Source organism: Asterias rubens, chromosome 1 (assembly GCF_902459465.1).
Source record: "Asterias rubens chromosome 1, eAstRub1.3, whole genome shotgun sequence".
Taxonomy (NCBI): domain Eukaryota; kingdom Metazoa; phylum Echinodermata; class Asteroidea; order Forcipulatida; family Asteriidae; genus Asterias; species Asterias rubens.
The window spans coordinates 1,703,222-1,719,204 of NC_047062.1; the positions used below are offsets into that span (position 1 = coordinate 1,703,222).

Sequence of the window (15,983 nt, forward strand, 5' to 3'; positions counted from 1 at the left end):
GTATTTAACACATGGACGAGAATCAAGATCAACAACACGGTGTGCTGGGCTGTGAAGCGAGCCCCCCTCCCTCTAGTTGATGCATAGGTATACATAAACCTATATACTAGAGTCGATGTCTCTGTGGGGAGAGGCCCCGCCACCGACCCGACCCCTTGACGAAATAATAAGAGAGAAAAGGGAAATCTGCTCATGCTGTATCGATCAGATCATTTCAGAATCTATTGAATTCCCCCCCAAAATAAAAAATTGCATTACTCATTGAACTTTTACCAAAGGTTAATGTTCTGATATAACACAAAAACCTTTAGAAGTACAACCGCCACCAGGGGCGGGTTAGAGGACACACCACAACATCGTAATCGTAGCCAATCTTATTTTCACTCCCAGGCACCAGTAGCCTACTGCTTTTAGAGGTGTACAATGTCGTGTATTCATCGATCCACATGATGGGGCTTAGAGCGGTATGTAGGAAACGAGGTTATGAGGAAGGAAGGTTATTCTACGTACGGACGGGGGAAAGAAAGGGCAGATTCATGATTGTGGACCGGTGTGGCGGTTTTAACTTTCAGCCGTGTTCAGTTTTCCGCATGACCAAATACGGTAACATTACGTCATGCGATGCCTGCGCACAGCAAGCGAAAGTAGTCCATTTTTAGTGCCGTATTGAGTCATCCGTGTTACTCTCTCCGGTAGCTGTCATGGCGGCGTCCAAGAGTACAACGAGCGGCGAACGCGTGGATCGTATGAGAGAATTTGGTGTGAAGACCAAGCAAATTATCCTGTATTTATACCGAACGAGCGTCAGAGAATCAGAAGAATTTTTTATTATTCTGGTTTAGTTTATTAAATTTATTTATTACCGTGTTTTATTTTATTTTATTTGTTTAGTTATTTTTTTTATTTCACTGAACTACAGTACTTGCCAGGGTACTTGCGGCGGTATTTTTGTCTGGCTACGTCACCCGGAAAACTGAACACGCCGGAAAGCTAAAACCGTTCGAACAACGTGTTGAAATGTCCGGCTACGTCACCCGGAAAACTGAACACGGCGGAAGACTGAAACCGCCACACCGGGTGGTGAAAGCGGTGGCGATATTAAAACCAAAAGAGGTGTCTATTTTTGCGTTAGATCCTGCAAACGCAACCACAATGGGGCATACGGTCCCACCTCGTTCCCATGGATGATCGATCTCGCCACGCAATTTTGCCACATGTCTTGCCATGTTGCTAGGCTCAGTTGCAACATGGAGGCGTGTGTGGAAAGACTACTTGTCTTTGATCATCATTGGGTGCGTTCGATAAGCTTCCCCGGGTCTACCCCGGTGTGTGGCGTTTTCTTTTTTCAGGACTTACGTGTGCAGATAATTACCCCACACACCGGGGTCGACCCAGGGAAGCTAAACGAAAGCACCCATTATCGGTCCAAATATAGTAAGGCTGTGTAAAAGGAATTAACTTAATACAACATGACAGAAAATGGTAGACGCGAATTGTGCGGAGGTGCGTTTTTGAGCAAGCGTCGTGCAACTTGGAGGACATTCTCTCCCTGCAACTGAGATTCAAAGTATTCGCCCAAGACGTCATAGACCGCCATCTTTGCTGCCTAACAGTGGAGAAGTGCATGCGTTATGCACTGCTCACGACCCTCAGCCAATGAGCGTGCAAGTTTCATTAACGATGGCGGCTTATTCAAGGGATGCATGGTGCCGGTGTCCCATGCAATGATGTCCTCTATGCAATACTATCCGTAGGACATTATTGCATACGCAATAATGTCCGCCGGACGGTTTTGCATAAGGAATCGTGTCCGCCCGGACGCTGCTGCATTATGCAATTGTGTCCGCCCGGACACATTTGCATATGCAGTTGTGTCCGCCCCCGTGCAAAACCGTCCTTTCAGTTAATTAAACGCCCTTGACGTTCGTCATTTTTTTACAAGCTACGTGCATGTCATGAATGACATGGGAAATGTTCGGCCGTTGGGTATTCGCTTCAATCATGAAGTACGTGAATATTCATGCTGCATATACGTAGGTTCAGTGCATGCACGATCGCTTCCTTACGCGCGCACATACAATCATGTACAGTCATGTACATGTCCACCGGACGGTTTTTGCATAGCTCCGGACACGATTGCATATGCAAAAGTGTCCGGATCGGACAGTATTGCATGGCGGACACAATTGCATCTTCGAAAAGGGCCTTTGGCGCTATACTGTCACTGGTGTCCTTATCGTTACACATGTTAGCATGGAGCAGGCAATCGGGACCATGTCCTGAAATCCTGAGGCTGGTTCCAAAATGGTCGACCACAGAAGTCAACCAATGGTCGACCAGCCTGGGTTCGAGTCAAATAGTCAACCTTAAGTTAACAATGGTGCAGACTCGAACTTACTCCTAGGGGATAATGATGACGTCAGGTGAATTTGGCCAATATCAGGATTGTTATAGACTTGTGACTTTACCTTATAAAAACACAATGACTCGAAACCCGTAACCCGTGATCGGAATGGGAAAACAAGTTCGGTTCCTTAGCCCTCACAAGGTAAACGGTATATATTATCAGTAGGCATATTGGCTTAATCATTAGAAACTATCCCCCTCCCCTCTTGCGTGGGGTTAATTAAGTTGGACTGCAGTTCGTTGGAGCCCCATCGCTGCGAATCTCTCTCGTGGCATATTACATCCCATCCACTTTGAATCATTTAGACACGGCATTTTGTACTATGCGTGTTTTATCGAGGCAGGAGTCAATTAAAGACAGGTGAAACCCACACCCTACTCTGGAATTGTAAGGAATGATTAACATCAGCCGGGAAAGATAAACTCTTTCATTTGGCGAGGTGTATCCCCGAGACGTTACTGAGTTTTCATTATTACTCCTATAGCCTTACCTCCCTTAAAAGGTTTCAAACATCTTATAATGACATCGTTTGCTGCAACCGTTAGATGAACTGGATAACTCTATGAAATATGTGTGCCGGACGTTGCCTAGACTTGATACAAGTCGGGTCTCTGGCTAACCGATCCAACAGTACAGAGCTAACTATGATGAGCCGTTTAAAAATGTGCACATAAAGCTGCATGCGATGCAGTAGATTATCAACCGACCAAGGATTCGATGAAAGTTCGACTTGGGTCAAGTCTAAACTTTGCCGTGCAATTCGCAGTTTTAAGTGTGTTTCCTCCCTGTATGTGCGAGGTTCGTTTTGCACTCTTGTTATATCACATCGGGCAGAGCATTATACCTTAAAGATGGCGGCTTCAAGTAGCCTTAATTCAAGGCTCTTGACCTGGATATTACGAATTAGTCCATGGGCAAACTGCCTGGATATATAGCTTTAACCTTGCTGTAATACACACGGCGTCGTGAAGGCTATGCTCTATCAGTAAAGCGGCGATCAATGACAGAAAAATTTCCTCCAAAAACGATTTCCAATGCAGTATTTGTATTACTGGGAATTGTGAATCGATCAACATACCATCACGTCTTGAAACAAGACTTTACCCCAAGAGTGATGTAGTATTCCATCATAGTTACACACACAAACATGGACTGTGTTAAAAAGGCCCTTTTAAAAACCACGGTTTCGGCTTTGGATTCGGCTTCAGGCTCCGTCCTCTCGTCTGAAACCCTAAGCGCCTGTACGCAAAGCACGCGCAATTTGTCGAAACAACCGCGGGTCCAAGCTAGCCTGAGCCGAATCTGGGGTTTCAAAAAGGGCCATATTCTCGTTAGTGTAGTTAACTCACTGCATGACTATTGTGGAGGTCAAATCTAGACTAACGAGCTCAAATGAAGTAGGCAGTTTGTTGATTCAGCGATACTTCAACAAATAATGTATAGCTTCTCTTTTCTTAAGGATAGGCCTATCGTATAGTCATACCATAAGGTAGGTAGGTGATGGTATTTTGCCTTCGTCATTTGATAGAGTATAGAATGAACAAGAAATGGCAGCCATGCGCGATGTTTGAAAACTAGGGCATACTTGCTATTCACCTACATTTTGTTTTCAAAGGACAAACCTGCGATGGGCCTTCAGCCATATATCTTTCTTATTATACACTCTCTAAAAGAAATATAACAAATTACCAGCCATTCACGATATTGGAAAACTGGGGCTCACTTGCTATTCCACTTACATTTTGTTTTCAAAAGACAATCCTGCAGTGGCCCTACAGCAACATATCTTCCAAAAACACTCTCTGAGCAAACAAGCAATGACAGCCATTCACTTTTTCGAAAATAATGGCCTGTTTGGTTTCTACTTGCATTTTGTCTTCAAAAGACAAGCCTGCGATAGCCCTACAGTCAAATATTTTTCGCATGACATACTCTGACTGTGTGTCATAGTTATAATGCTTGTATCATTAAACATTTAAGACACTGGACACTATATATTAGTAATTGTCAAAGACCAGTCTTCTCACTTGGTGTATCAAAATATGCATAAAATAACAAAACTGTAAAAATTTGAGCTCAAGGGGTCGTCGAAGTTGCGAGGAAAAAAAATGAAAGAAAAAACACCCTTGTCCCACGAAGTTGCTTTCAGATGGTTGATTTCGGGACCTCAAAAATCTAATTCTGAGGTCTCGAAATCAAATTCGTGGAAAATTACTTCTTTCTCGAAAACTATGTCACTTCAGAGGGAGCCGTTTCTCACAATGTTTTATAGCATCAACCTCTCCCCATTACTCATTACCAAGTAAGGTTTTATGCTAATAATTATTTTGGGTAATTACCAATAGTGTCCACTGCCTTTAATCATTAGAGGCACAATATTCATCCAAATATTTCCCATGTCTGCCCGCTATCAAAACACGATGCAGTCTCATTCTCCATGGATTTCAATTTAAAACAAGAGTGTAGTCTGATAGGTAAAATAATATGTCTGCGTATGACGTGCTTTATTGTAGCCATGAGGTATGTATCATGCTCAATTTCTTTGCATCCACTCGATTTTTTCTTCTTCTCATATTATTAAAGGCACTGGACACATAATTACTTAAAATAAGTGTTATCATAAAAACTTACTTGGTAATGAGCGATAGAGGGTTGTTGCGGTATAAAACATTGTGAGAAACGGCTCCCTCTGAAGTGACGTAGTTTTCGAGAAAGAAGTAATTTTCCACTAAAATATCTGAACTTGATTTCGAGACCTCAGAATTAGATTTTGTAGGTCCCGAAACAAGCGTCTGAAAGCACACAACTTCATGTGACAAGGGTATTTTTTCTTCCATTATTATCTCGCAACTTCGACGACCAATTGAGGTCATGAGGTGTTTTTTGTGCATAGTTGAGATACACCAAGTGAGATGTTCTGTTTACAGTGTTTTCATATGCAGTGTTATTGGAGAAGAACTTAAGACCATCTGCATCGTAGAACAAACATTTGATGACACAGAACTGTCGGGGACGATATTATTTGCGGCGCCAAAGCTAACGATGGAAATTTGTTCCAAGAAAATGTTGGTTGTGTTTGGTGACGCACTGATGTGATGGAAACAACATCAAGCTCACTTTGGTTTCAGAATTGTCAAAACAACCTGCACCAAAATATGCTGCTAAGAATGCATTCAGGTTTAATGAGATTTACTTTTTTGATCTTCATGAAAATAGGCGTTTAAGTTGCATAAGGTTAAAACCATTTGCATAACGGCAACGTGGCAAGATTTATGTTTGTTTTAACTCGTTCCTAAAGAGTACCTTTCCTATTTTGTTTATTTTACTTACTCGGTTGGTGCTGTAGCTTTGTTGCTATGGTGGCCTAGTGCATTGTATTTTTGGTGTCTACATGGTTACGTATTGTCATTATACCTAATTGGCAATAGGCCTATACAGTGTACTAGAATGTCTATGTTTTAAAAAATGTGGACATCAAAATGCAACTCTAATCTATAAGGACTGCTTGTCTTCAACGACAGTCAGGATAAAATACTTGTCATCAGCCGTGAAACTCATGGGTCCCCTTATTAAAGATGGACCTCTTGCAGAAAGCCAGAATAGTTTCATCTCAGTCGTGCATGAACGTCGCGACGTAGAGAGTTTACAAAGATAATTGGAGGCCGTTGGGGACAACCGTAATTTCAGTTTAGGGAAAAAATGGTTTGCGAGTAGAAGCAACAACGCGATTGTTCTGTCCAATAAGCTCGTGGGCCCCGGGATCACGAGCCCCCATCACCTATCCGGGGTCTGACCCTCTACTGTGTAATGAACTTCCTCAAGTGCCAGGGTAAAAAAATTAAAGACATGGCCATTATTATTGACAAGGTTGCTTTTCAGTGTTAAATCAACCATTGAATTGTTAGGCATAAGTGACAAGTCTTTATTAAGTTAGTTTTTTTTTAATCAAGTGTCCCTGAACGCAGTGCGAGTTGCTGCGCATTTTGTTGCACCGTTAGAAAAGGGGTGGGGGGGGGGGGTACAGTTTTACATGGTATCTCGGGAAACGTTTTAGAGCATGAAACATTGACCCCTAAAACGGAATAGCCATGTTACTCGTTCGTAGGTTCTTTTTTCTCTCTCTCTCACAAGTGACGGTGAATGTGTTTTATTTTTTTCGATTTTACATTTTGTTGGATTAGCTATAGGCCCGACCAGAACTGAGGGGTCAGATTCCATATTATTTTTGTTGGTTTTCACCTAATAAATTACAACAAATCGATTCGGGAAGATATTTGTATTTAAAGGCGTTGTATATACCTTTGGTTTTTGGAATCGTTCGATTGTTTTAATTCTATATTAATGTAATTGTATACAAATAGAGTAATCTGTGAAATTTCATTTAAAAAGGTGTTCGCCGTTTTGAGATTTCGCCGAAGCTCCGGAGCAAATAATGTCCATGCAGGAAGAATAATCCCCAAAACGAATATAAAAAAAACGCAGTCTCTGAGAAGCGTTACCGGTATCGCTTCGCACGAGTTTCGGGGGATAAACAGTTGTATATGTTCCTATTAGTACTACCCTGCAGTAGTTGCGAAGTGAATGTTTCTCAAAATGCATTATCCAAAGCCGTTGTTTAGGGCTCTTCTCAGCACGTACGTTTGTATTGCCATTAATTTTCAGAGTCTAGGTAATTACTTGTTTTCCCCCTCCTCTTCCCACCCTTGATATTGTCCTTTGTGTTTCCATCTTCTTGTGGCCAAGCCAGTCCCTTCCCTTCAACCCCCCCTGTTGTCCCATATTAATTGTTTACCCCTTGCTTTTTTTCTGCATGCTTTCTAACCCCATTCATGTATTTCCACTTCACTGCTTATGGGTTGTCATTTAGGCTTCGAGAAAGACTCTGCTGGGGTCGAAACGTCAGGCCATTAACTATTCCCATTAATGTTCAGAGTCATTAGACCCTCCCTTTAACAAGCATTAGAATGATACCACAGCCCCAAAATACATTTCATGTGGTGTCATCTGTATAAGCAGTTTGTGACATTGGCATGACGAGTAGGCCTTGAGGGGGGACAAGTCGACTTCCGATACCGGATCAATAACATAGCCCCCCCCCCCACCCCTGCCATTTTTGTTATGTCACCCTCCCATTTCCGTTGTCCGTGTCGCGTTTTGCCGGCCTGGAGGTCAAGTTGAAAAAAATAATGACTGTTCTGGTTAGGGATTTCTGATTTTAAAGTGACTCACTACATCCGTCGTGTTCTTGAAAATACAGAGGTTTGTAAATGCATAAATACTGACCAGAAATAACAAGGTGGGGGATGGTGCAGGTTATATGCACTGAAAAGGCCAAAACTTACAGTGGTCTCCAGTCTCAAGTTGTCTGACTTGTGGCCGTTTCTCCCGAAACGTTTAATTAATTTTTTTTACAAAAACTTTTATATATAGATTCTAAAATGTACAGACCTTCATTTAAGGTATTACATGAAAAATCCAATCCTACCATGTATTGTAAAGACCCTGGACACTATTGGTAATTGTCAAAGACCAGTCTTCTCAACATATGCATAAACCATGTGAAAATTTGAGCTCAATTGGTCGTCGAAGTTGCGAGATGATAATGAAAGAAAAAATACACCTTGTCGCTTGCGGTTGTGTGCATTCAGATGCTTGAATTCGGGCCCTCAAATTCTAAATCTGAGGTCTCGAAATCAAATTCGCAGAAAAAATACTTCCTTCTCGAAAACTACTTCACTTCAGAGGGAGCCGTTTCTCACAATGTTTTATACTATCAGCCTCTCCCCATTACTCGTTCTAAGTAAGGTATTATGCTAATAGTTATTTTGAGTATTAACTGCCTTTAAACTAATAATGATTATATATGCCGTGCAAATCTCACGAGTATTCGAGAACATTTTTGACCATGGTCCCACGAACCTAAATGCTTAACGCGTGAATGATGTAGACTTGCGCACTTTAATCGAGTCCTATGGTTCAAACACACGCGAGACTTGGCAGTTGGCGGGATCCTGAAACTACATTAGATCACGTCCATAAGCCATGTGCAAACAAATTATTTGTATGTAAGGGCATGTACACGTTTGCATTTTGTACTTTGACAGTTTTTATAGGTTCATCGTGTTTAAACAGCATCGTATTATACATACAGCATCATCTTGACAACGAACATCTTTCAGCGAAAACGGACAATGTTGAACTTTGAAACACTGAGTAAATGTAATGATCACAGCATAATGTATCGTAGGTGAGCCAAAGTGCATGGATATTAATGGATTCAGACATCTTTGAAATTCATCAGCATAATGGAGAGGATAGCCTCATCCTCCACTGTTCAACGTTTGATGATCTTAGAGTTTGATTATATTCCCACCACACTTATCGATTTTGTTGCTGTACCTAGCTTGCACAATAATGAGGAAACATTATTGGGCTTACGGTCACGGAACCATGACATTTGAAACAAGTCCTTAAAGGCAGTGGACACTATTGGTAATTGTCAAAGACTAGTCTTCACAGTTGGTGTATCTCAACATACGCTTAACATAACAAACCTGTGCAAATTTGAGCTCTTGGTCGCCGAAGCTGCGAGATATAATGCACGAAAAAACACCTTGTCACACGAAGGTGTGTGCTTTCAGATGCTTGATTTCGAGACCTCAAATTTTAAATCTGAGGTCTCGAAATCAAATTCGTGGAAAATTACTTCTTTAACTATGTCACTTCAGAGGGAGCTGTTTCTCACAATGTTTTATACTATCAACCTCTACCCATTACTCATAATCAAGTAAGGTTATGATAATACTAATTAATTTTAGTAATTACCTATAGTGTCCACTTCAGTCATGTTTTAACGTACTGCTGTAAAACAACATAATGGGAACATGTTCATCAGACAATTTCCCCTTGAATCTTCAGGCGTGTGGTAAATTACACCGGCAGACGAAATTGCATGTGACAAGTTTGGCTTTATAATTATGCACTTTAAAGTAATAAATTCAATCTTCCATTTTTGCCAAAGACTTTACTACCGGTAATAAAATGAGGCTGCGCAGTGTAGCAGTGTCATTTATCTCTAATAATAATACAAGTGACATCAACTGACAAATAAAAAAGTCCAAGTGAACTTGGAGCGTACCTGACGACTGTTCATTTTGACAACGGCCACAATTACTTCGTAATTTATTTAATCATTGTCGTATAGTTTGTATTAATTCCAACAGAGTAAGCTTCAAGAAACAGAACCAAACACTCTGTGAAGTCTTCAGCTTGAAATGACCAAACATTAAAATGTTTTTTTTTTTAAACGTAAAGTATCGCTGACAATTATTAGAACGTGAAAACACAATTTAGCTCTCACAAAAAAACAGAGAATTAATACACCGAACTCAACTCAAACGTTCTGACCGTGTTTTGTTTTCAGCGTCTGTTCAATTAATGACAAAATGTCATGGTTTTGATACCTATGAAGCCCAATAAAAAGATACAATCTGACTGCGTTGTTATAAGATTTGACTTACATTTTAATGTGAATTCAGGCTGGAATTATAGACCATCTATTTACATGACTTTACAACATCCCCGTGTGCTCATCAGGAGCAAAAATGATTGAGACAACCATGAAATACTTTTTCTCTATAACAACTGATTTATTTTGTGCAACTTTAACCGAAATAACCCAGCTGTTTTGTGTACCGGCATGATCACGTACAGTCTCAGCTGGTAAAAATAACCTTTGAGCAAACAATCTAGTTTTCGTTCTCTGGGGTAAAATACTGTACAAAATCAATCACCTCAACTGGCACCTAAGTCATTTACCAAAACAGCAGAATTAGCTCCGAATGCCGTTGGCTTCGTCTGAAGCAATTGATACCAAGTGTCGATTGAATAGGAGGCGGACGCCAGACCACTAGACACCATGCAGAGAGGGCGTTAGGACAAGGCGCCTGTGAAGCTAAAACATGGGCCCAATGGTATACTGGACACTATTGGCAATTATTAGCGTACCAACTTACTTGGAAACGAGCAATGGAGAGCTGTTGATAGTATGACATATTGTGAGAAACGGCTCCCTCGCTGAGGGAAGTAACGCATTTTTGAGAAAAAGGTAAACTCTTACTCAAATAAGATACTTCAGGCCTGACGCCTTTTATTATGCATCTGAAAGCACACAACATTTCTTTCGTTATTTTTCTTGCAAATTCAACGACAAATTGAGCCAAAATTTTCACAGGTTTGTTATTTTATGCATGGGGTACACCAAGTGAGAATACCGGTTTTTTACAATTACCAAACGTGCCCAGTGCCTTTAAAAAAATAGAGAGAAAAAAATACAAGTCATAGAGCCAATGCCATTAACTGTGTATATCGCAAATGCCCGCCCCAGTAGAAAACAAATATGACTCTGAAGTTTTTATGGCAGCTTTCTCCCGCGGTTTATGGTGCCGTTTTGCGCATGATGCTGTGGCACTTCGTTATAATTCTTCACTGCACGCTGCGCCCATTCAACAACTTTCTCAAACAGTGTACAACAATTCGTCCACAACGTCTCCCACAAATCGATGAATCTGAACAGAAATCCATATTTTTCCATCAATTCATGCTGCTGGATTTGCTTGCACATCTCGACCATGAGGAGATCGGCAGTGACCACGTCCTTGGAGAGATCAGCGGGGGATTCACCGGCCAGAGTCCTCACGAAGAGGTCAGCACCGAAGATGATCAAAAGGCTCACGATGTTCCGGAGACCGTAGGCAGCCGCGGTGTGTAACGGGGCGTAGCCGTTTGAATCCTGGACGTTTGCGTCAGACCCGCGCGTTAACAGCAACTTCACTGTGTCCAAGTTGCGATTCAACACCGCTTGGTGGAGAGCTGTCAACCCGATATGATTCCGGGCATTCATGTCGATCTGGGCCCCGTGTGTGCTGAGGATCTTATCAAGCTCAAAGTTGTCCTGTTGCTGGACGGCAGACTGGAAGCGAACATCGAGAGGGAATGTAATATGGCGACATGCAACGAGCAGTGGCTCGTCATCTTCTTCCAGGTCGAATGAAGGGCTCGGGTACGTTCGATATCGCACCCTACGCCGTCGAAGTGCCCTCTCTTTATAATCTTTAGAACCAGACATACTCAGTGACGATTTCAATTCCATGTCAAATTTACATCATAAATAAAGGAATTTCCACCGTACAAAATTACAATTCCTTATTAGCGTTGAGTTGGCACATAATCCACTGCTGTGCATTGAATTTCCTCACTGAGACAACAGCCGTTGATTTCCTCATTTTGTTTCAGAACGCAAGCAACTTTAGGTAAACTGTCATCATGCATCGTATGTCCCTCTAAGTGTATTCACATGGTGACTCGTACATGGGCATCACTTTCCTCCAACAAAACGCCACCAAGATCCGTGTAATGTGAATAGAACTTCATCCAGCACAACACTGCTACTGCACTAGCTCCCACGTCGTCTTTCAGTGCAGCTGGAACTCAAAACTCCCCAGCTCTATCCCTGGTGAACTTGATAACCTTACGCAGGTTCAATAGCTCATTCCCAAAGCCAATGGATCGAAGCGACAGTTATAGTGACTCGAGGCAGTCACTCTCTCCTTGCCTTTTTGTATGACCTTGCTACCGTATGTTCCGCATACTGCTCTAGTCCCCATGGTCCTGCTCTCAAGTATACGTTGATATTATAAGTCCACACGATAGGGGCCCTCTATAAATGCGAAATGTCAATACAAACACTGGTATGCTTTCTGTATCTGGTGAAAAAAAAAAATACATTTCATTTCAGCTCCTTTCGATGTTTGCATACAGAATTCCAGTGGGTTGCCACGAGCCCTTTCACGGTGTGTGATACACGACGATGCGCATGTAAATCTGCTGTCGCTGCTCATAAAGGACGGGCCGTCCGGTCGCCCGGGTGAGCGATATAACGAATGCTTGGATCGCACTGCGGGCCTTGCCGGTGGGTGCAACTAATGACGAACACCAAATCCCGTGTTGATTACCGCCGTGTGCTTGTGATGACAATCTACATCACAACTAATTATAAAACAGCTCGTCTGAAAAAACCTGTCTACCTCAGTTGACCTTGCCTTTTCTTTAACCAGCTATTAAGGGCCACTTTATTAGCGCCAGTTTGAAAGAAAAAACTCACGTGTAAATATTTGCTCATTATAATATAAATGTAACAAACAATTCATTGTCATTTTGCGCTTAACCCAAATTACACTATTGATTAGAAATGCAAGGGCACCTACATAATAGCCATAAACTCTCATAAAAATTAAAAAAATGTAGCTGTTATATAAAGCGAGACTTAAAGGCACTGGACACTTGGGTAATTACTCAAAATAATTGTTGGCATAACATTTAACAAGTTACTTGGTAACGAGCAATGGAGAGCTGTTGATAGGCCCCTAGTGTAAAACATTGTGAGAATAGCTCCCTCTGAAGTAATGTAGTTTTTGAGAAAGGTAATTTCTAACTCAAATAATGAAATACTTCAGCTGAAGCCTTTTAGTATGCATTTGAAAGCTCACAAAAGTAATGCAATGTTTTTTCGTCCATAGTTCTTTTGCAAATTCGATGTCAATTAAAAACCCAATAAATTGTATTGATTAGAAATGCAAGGGCACCCGCATAATAATGATCATAAACTCTCCTATAAAACTAAATAATGTAACTTAAAAGCAAGACTTTAACGACTACGAGGTAACAGCTGGGGCTGCCGACCGACCGCCAAGAGTGTGCCGTCTCCTACGACCAGAACCCGGGGGAACATGGTTCGCAACCGCACCGCTCCATCACTCTTCCTACACACGTCTCTCCGATGACATCAAGTGCAAGCCAGCGTGCTTTCAAGTGCTCAATATAAACGTGTGCTTCTTGTCTAGTTGTTCTTTCGCGCTTTTTTTTATTCTCCCCCCCTCGGCTGGAACACAAGTGGGTCTTGAATATCAGAGACCTGGCAGAAAAAAATTTGAAACAGGTAGCTGCTTGTGCATGGCTTTATTATGTATATGTCTACATGCTGTGTGGGCATTGCCATTATATTAGTGTATTAAAGGGTGCTGAAAAGAATACTAAGGCTATGGCACTACCACTTTGCTCCTGCTGTCGCCGTTTTTAAATAAAGTTATCTGGAATACTGAGAAACAAACTTGCTTAAAGGCATTGTATACCTTTGCAGGTCACTTGTAACCGTTCGATTGTTTTAATTATATACACACCCCGTGAAAGAAAATTTCATTTCAAAAGTGGTCGCATTTTTTAGTCGCCGATCAAAGACGAATACAGACCCTTTAAAAACACATGCACAACAATGACTTTGGAATTCCTTTAAAGTGTTTTGGTTTGCATATTATTTTATTAATGACTATCTCATTAATATGAGATTTAAGGATGCCAAATTGAGACAGTCAAATTGACATGGAATTTGACTCTCCTGATTATAGCGGCATGCATCCATCCGGTGAATTGTATACACCAGAAGTTCCTGCCTCATAAGGAGTTCACTCAATCAAATCCTCCTACTTGTAGTAAATTTCATACATCACTACACTTCGACTGTGAACACTCCATCAAAAGGACTTTATAGAAAGCCTATCGTCCATTTTGTTTGTAGTTGTGTTTTCAAAGCCCCATGTACACTCAAATAACTACCAATTACCAATGGGCCTGACCCTTGTCTGGGTCAGTTTGACCCAGAATCTGTTTCAAAATGAACAAAGAAATGCTTCAAACTGACATAGAATCTGGCATTTTTTTGCCAATTTCTTGAAAGGTCAGGCTCAACGGGGCTCAGAATCCAGGTAAATTCTTACAGTGTAGCCTTTTTAAAGGCAGTGGACACTATTGGTAATTACTCAAAATAATTATTAGCATAAAACCTTACTTGAACAAGTAATGGGGAGCTGTTGAAAGTATAAAACAGTGTGAGAAACGGCTCCCTCTAATGTGGAGTAGTTTTCGAGTAATTTTCCACAAAATTGATTTCGAGACCTCAAGTTTAGAATCTGAGGTCCCGAAAGCACACCACTTCGTGTGACAAGGTTTTTTCTTTCATAGTTATCTCGCAACTCCGACGACCAACCGAGCTCACATTTTCACAGGCTTGTTATTTTATGCATATTATGTTGAGATACAGCAAGTGAGAAGACTGGTCTTTGACATTTACCAATAGTGTCCACTGGCTTTAACATACTCGGTGTTTGTGTAGCCGCAAACAAGCCACCCTCACTTGAAAGTACGGCGCAGCCCTTGTGCTCTCCTAAATAATAATATTGTACAATGTTTTCGCCGCTAGATGTGTAAACGGTTTCAATTAGTACAGAAGCGCGTCATCAGAATTCAAACTGGATAGCCCTGTACGCATACCTGTCAATGTTTCTTTTGTTCTTTCCATTGTCCCTGTTGTGATCCTCCCAAATACTATGTACACAAAATTCCTAAAAGGACATCCCTCTTCAGAGATTCCCAGGTGTAGACTTTTGTTAATAAAATAGCCAATGTTCAAACACTGATATCCTTAAAAGCAAATAAGCACACAGGCCCGACGGCCTACAACTTTTGCAAGTATTAGACGACTTCACTCGTGTAATAAAACATGTAATTGGATGCTGCACTATTCCTTCATAACTGTACCTAAGACACAACTCTGCTGCAATAATGCAGATATGGTCCATACTGACTGCTGTATACTCAGCTATAGGCCTTGCCCCGCCAGATCTGCCACATCATTACAATCGCCTGCACCCGAAAAGAAGTTGACCGTGATTTTGTGATTTGTGATTTGTGATTTTGTTTTCAAATGACACTCAAGAACATCTTATAAAGCACTCTCTCTTGCTCATAAAACAAGAATGAAAGAAATCAGTCATTCCTAAGAGGAGATGTGTCTTGCAAGCTGTTTACAGAATTATGACAAAACAAATGAGTGACTTTTTGTTATACCCTTTGCTACTATTAAAGGCAGTGGACACTATTGGTAATTACTCAAAATAATTATCAGCATAAAACCTCACTTGGTAACGAGTAATGGGGAAAGGTTGATAGTATAACACATTGTGAGAAACGGCTTCCTCTAAAGTGACGTAGTTTTTGAGAAAGAAGTAATTTTCAACGAATTTGATTTCGAGACCTCAAGTTTAAAATTTAAGGTCTCGCAATCAACCATCTGAAAGCACACAACCTTTTGTGACAAGGGTGTTTTTTTCTTTCTTTCATAGTTATCTCGCAACTCCGACGACCAATCAAGCTCAAATTGTCACAGGTTTGTTATTTTATGCATATGCTGAGATACACCAAGTTAGAAGACTGGTCTTTGAAAATTACCAATGTGTCTTTAAAGCCATTATACACTTTCGGTACAGAAACAAAAAAAATCCACGATTTACAAATAACTTACAGGGTTTACAGAAGGTAATGGTGAAAGACTTCTCTTGAAATATATATTCCATTAAATGCTTTACTTTTTGAGAAAGCATTAAAACAATATCAATTCTCGATAGCGATCAAATTACGAATTTATTTTGAACACGTGCCATGACACGGCGAAACGTGCGGAAAC

The 15,983-nt window shown here is 41.0% G+C and overlaps 1 protein-coding gene across 1 annotated transcript; it reads right to left on the reverse strand.

The window, feature by feature from the left end:
* Positions 1 to 10,669: 10,669 nt before the first annotated feature.
* Positions 10,670 to 12,323, reverse strand: LOC117295954 (protein phosphatase 1 regulatory subunit 27-like). The gene has a single exon (XM_033778769.1). It carries the CDS (start codon positions 11,556 to 11,558, stop codon positions 10,821 to 10,823), a length of 738 nt encoding a protein of 245 aa, XP_033634660.1. The 5' UTR covers positions 11,559 to 12,323; the 3' UTR covers positions 10,670 to 10,820.
* Positions 12,324 to 15,983: the final 3,660 nt, after the last annotated feature.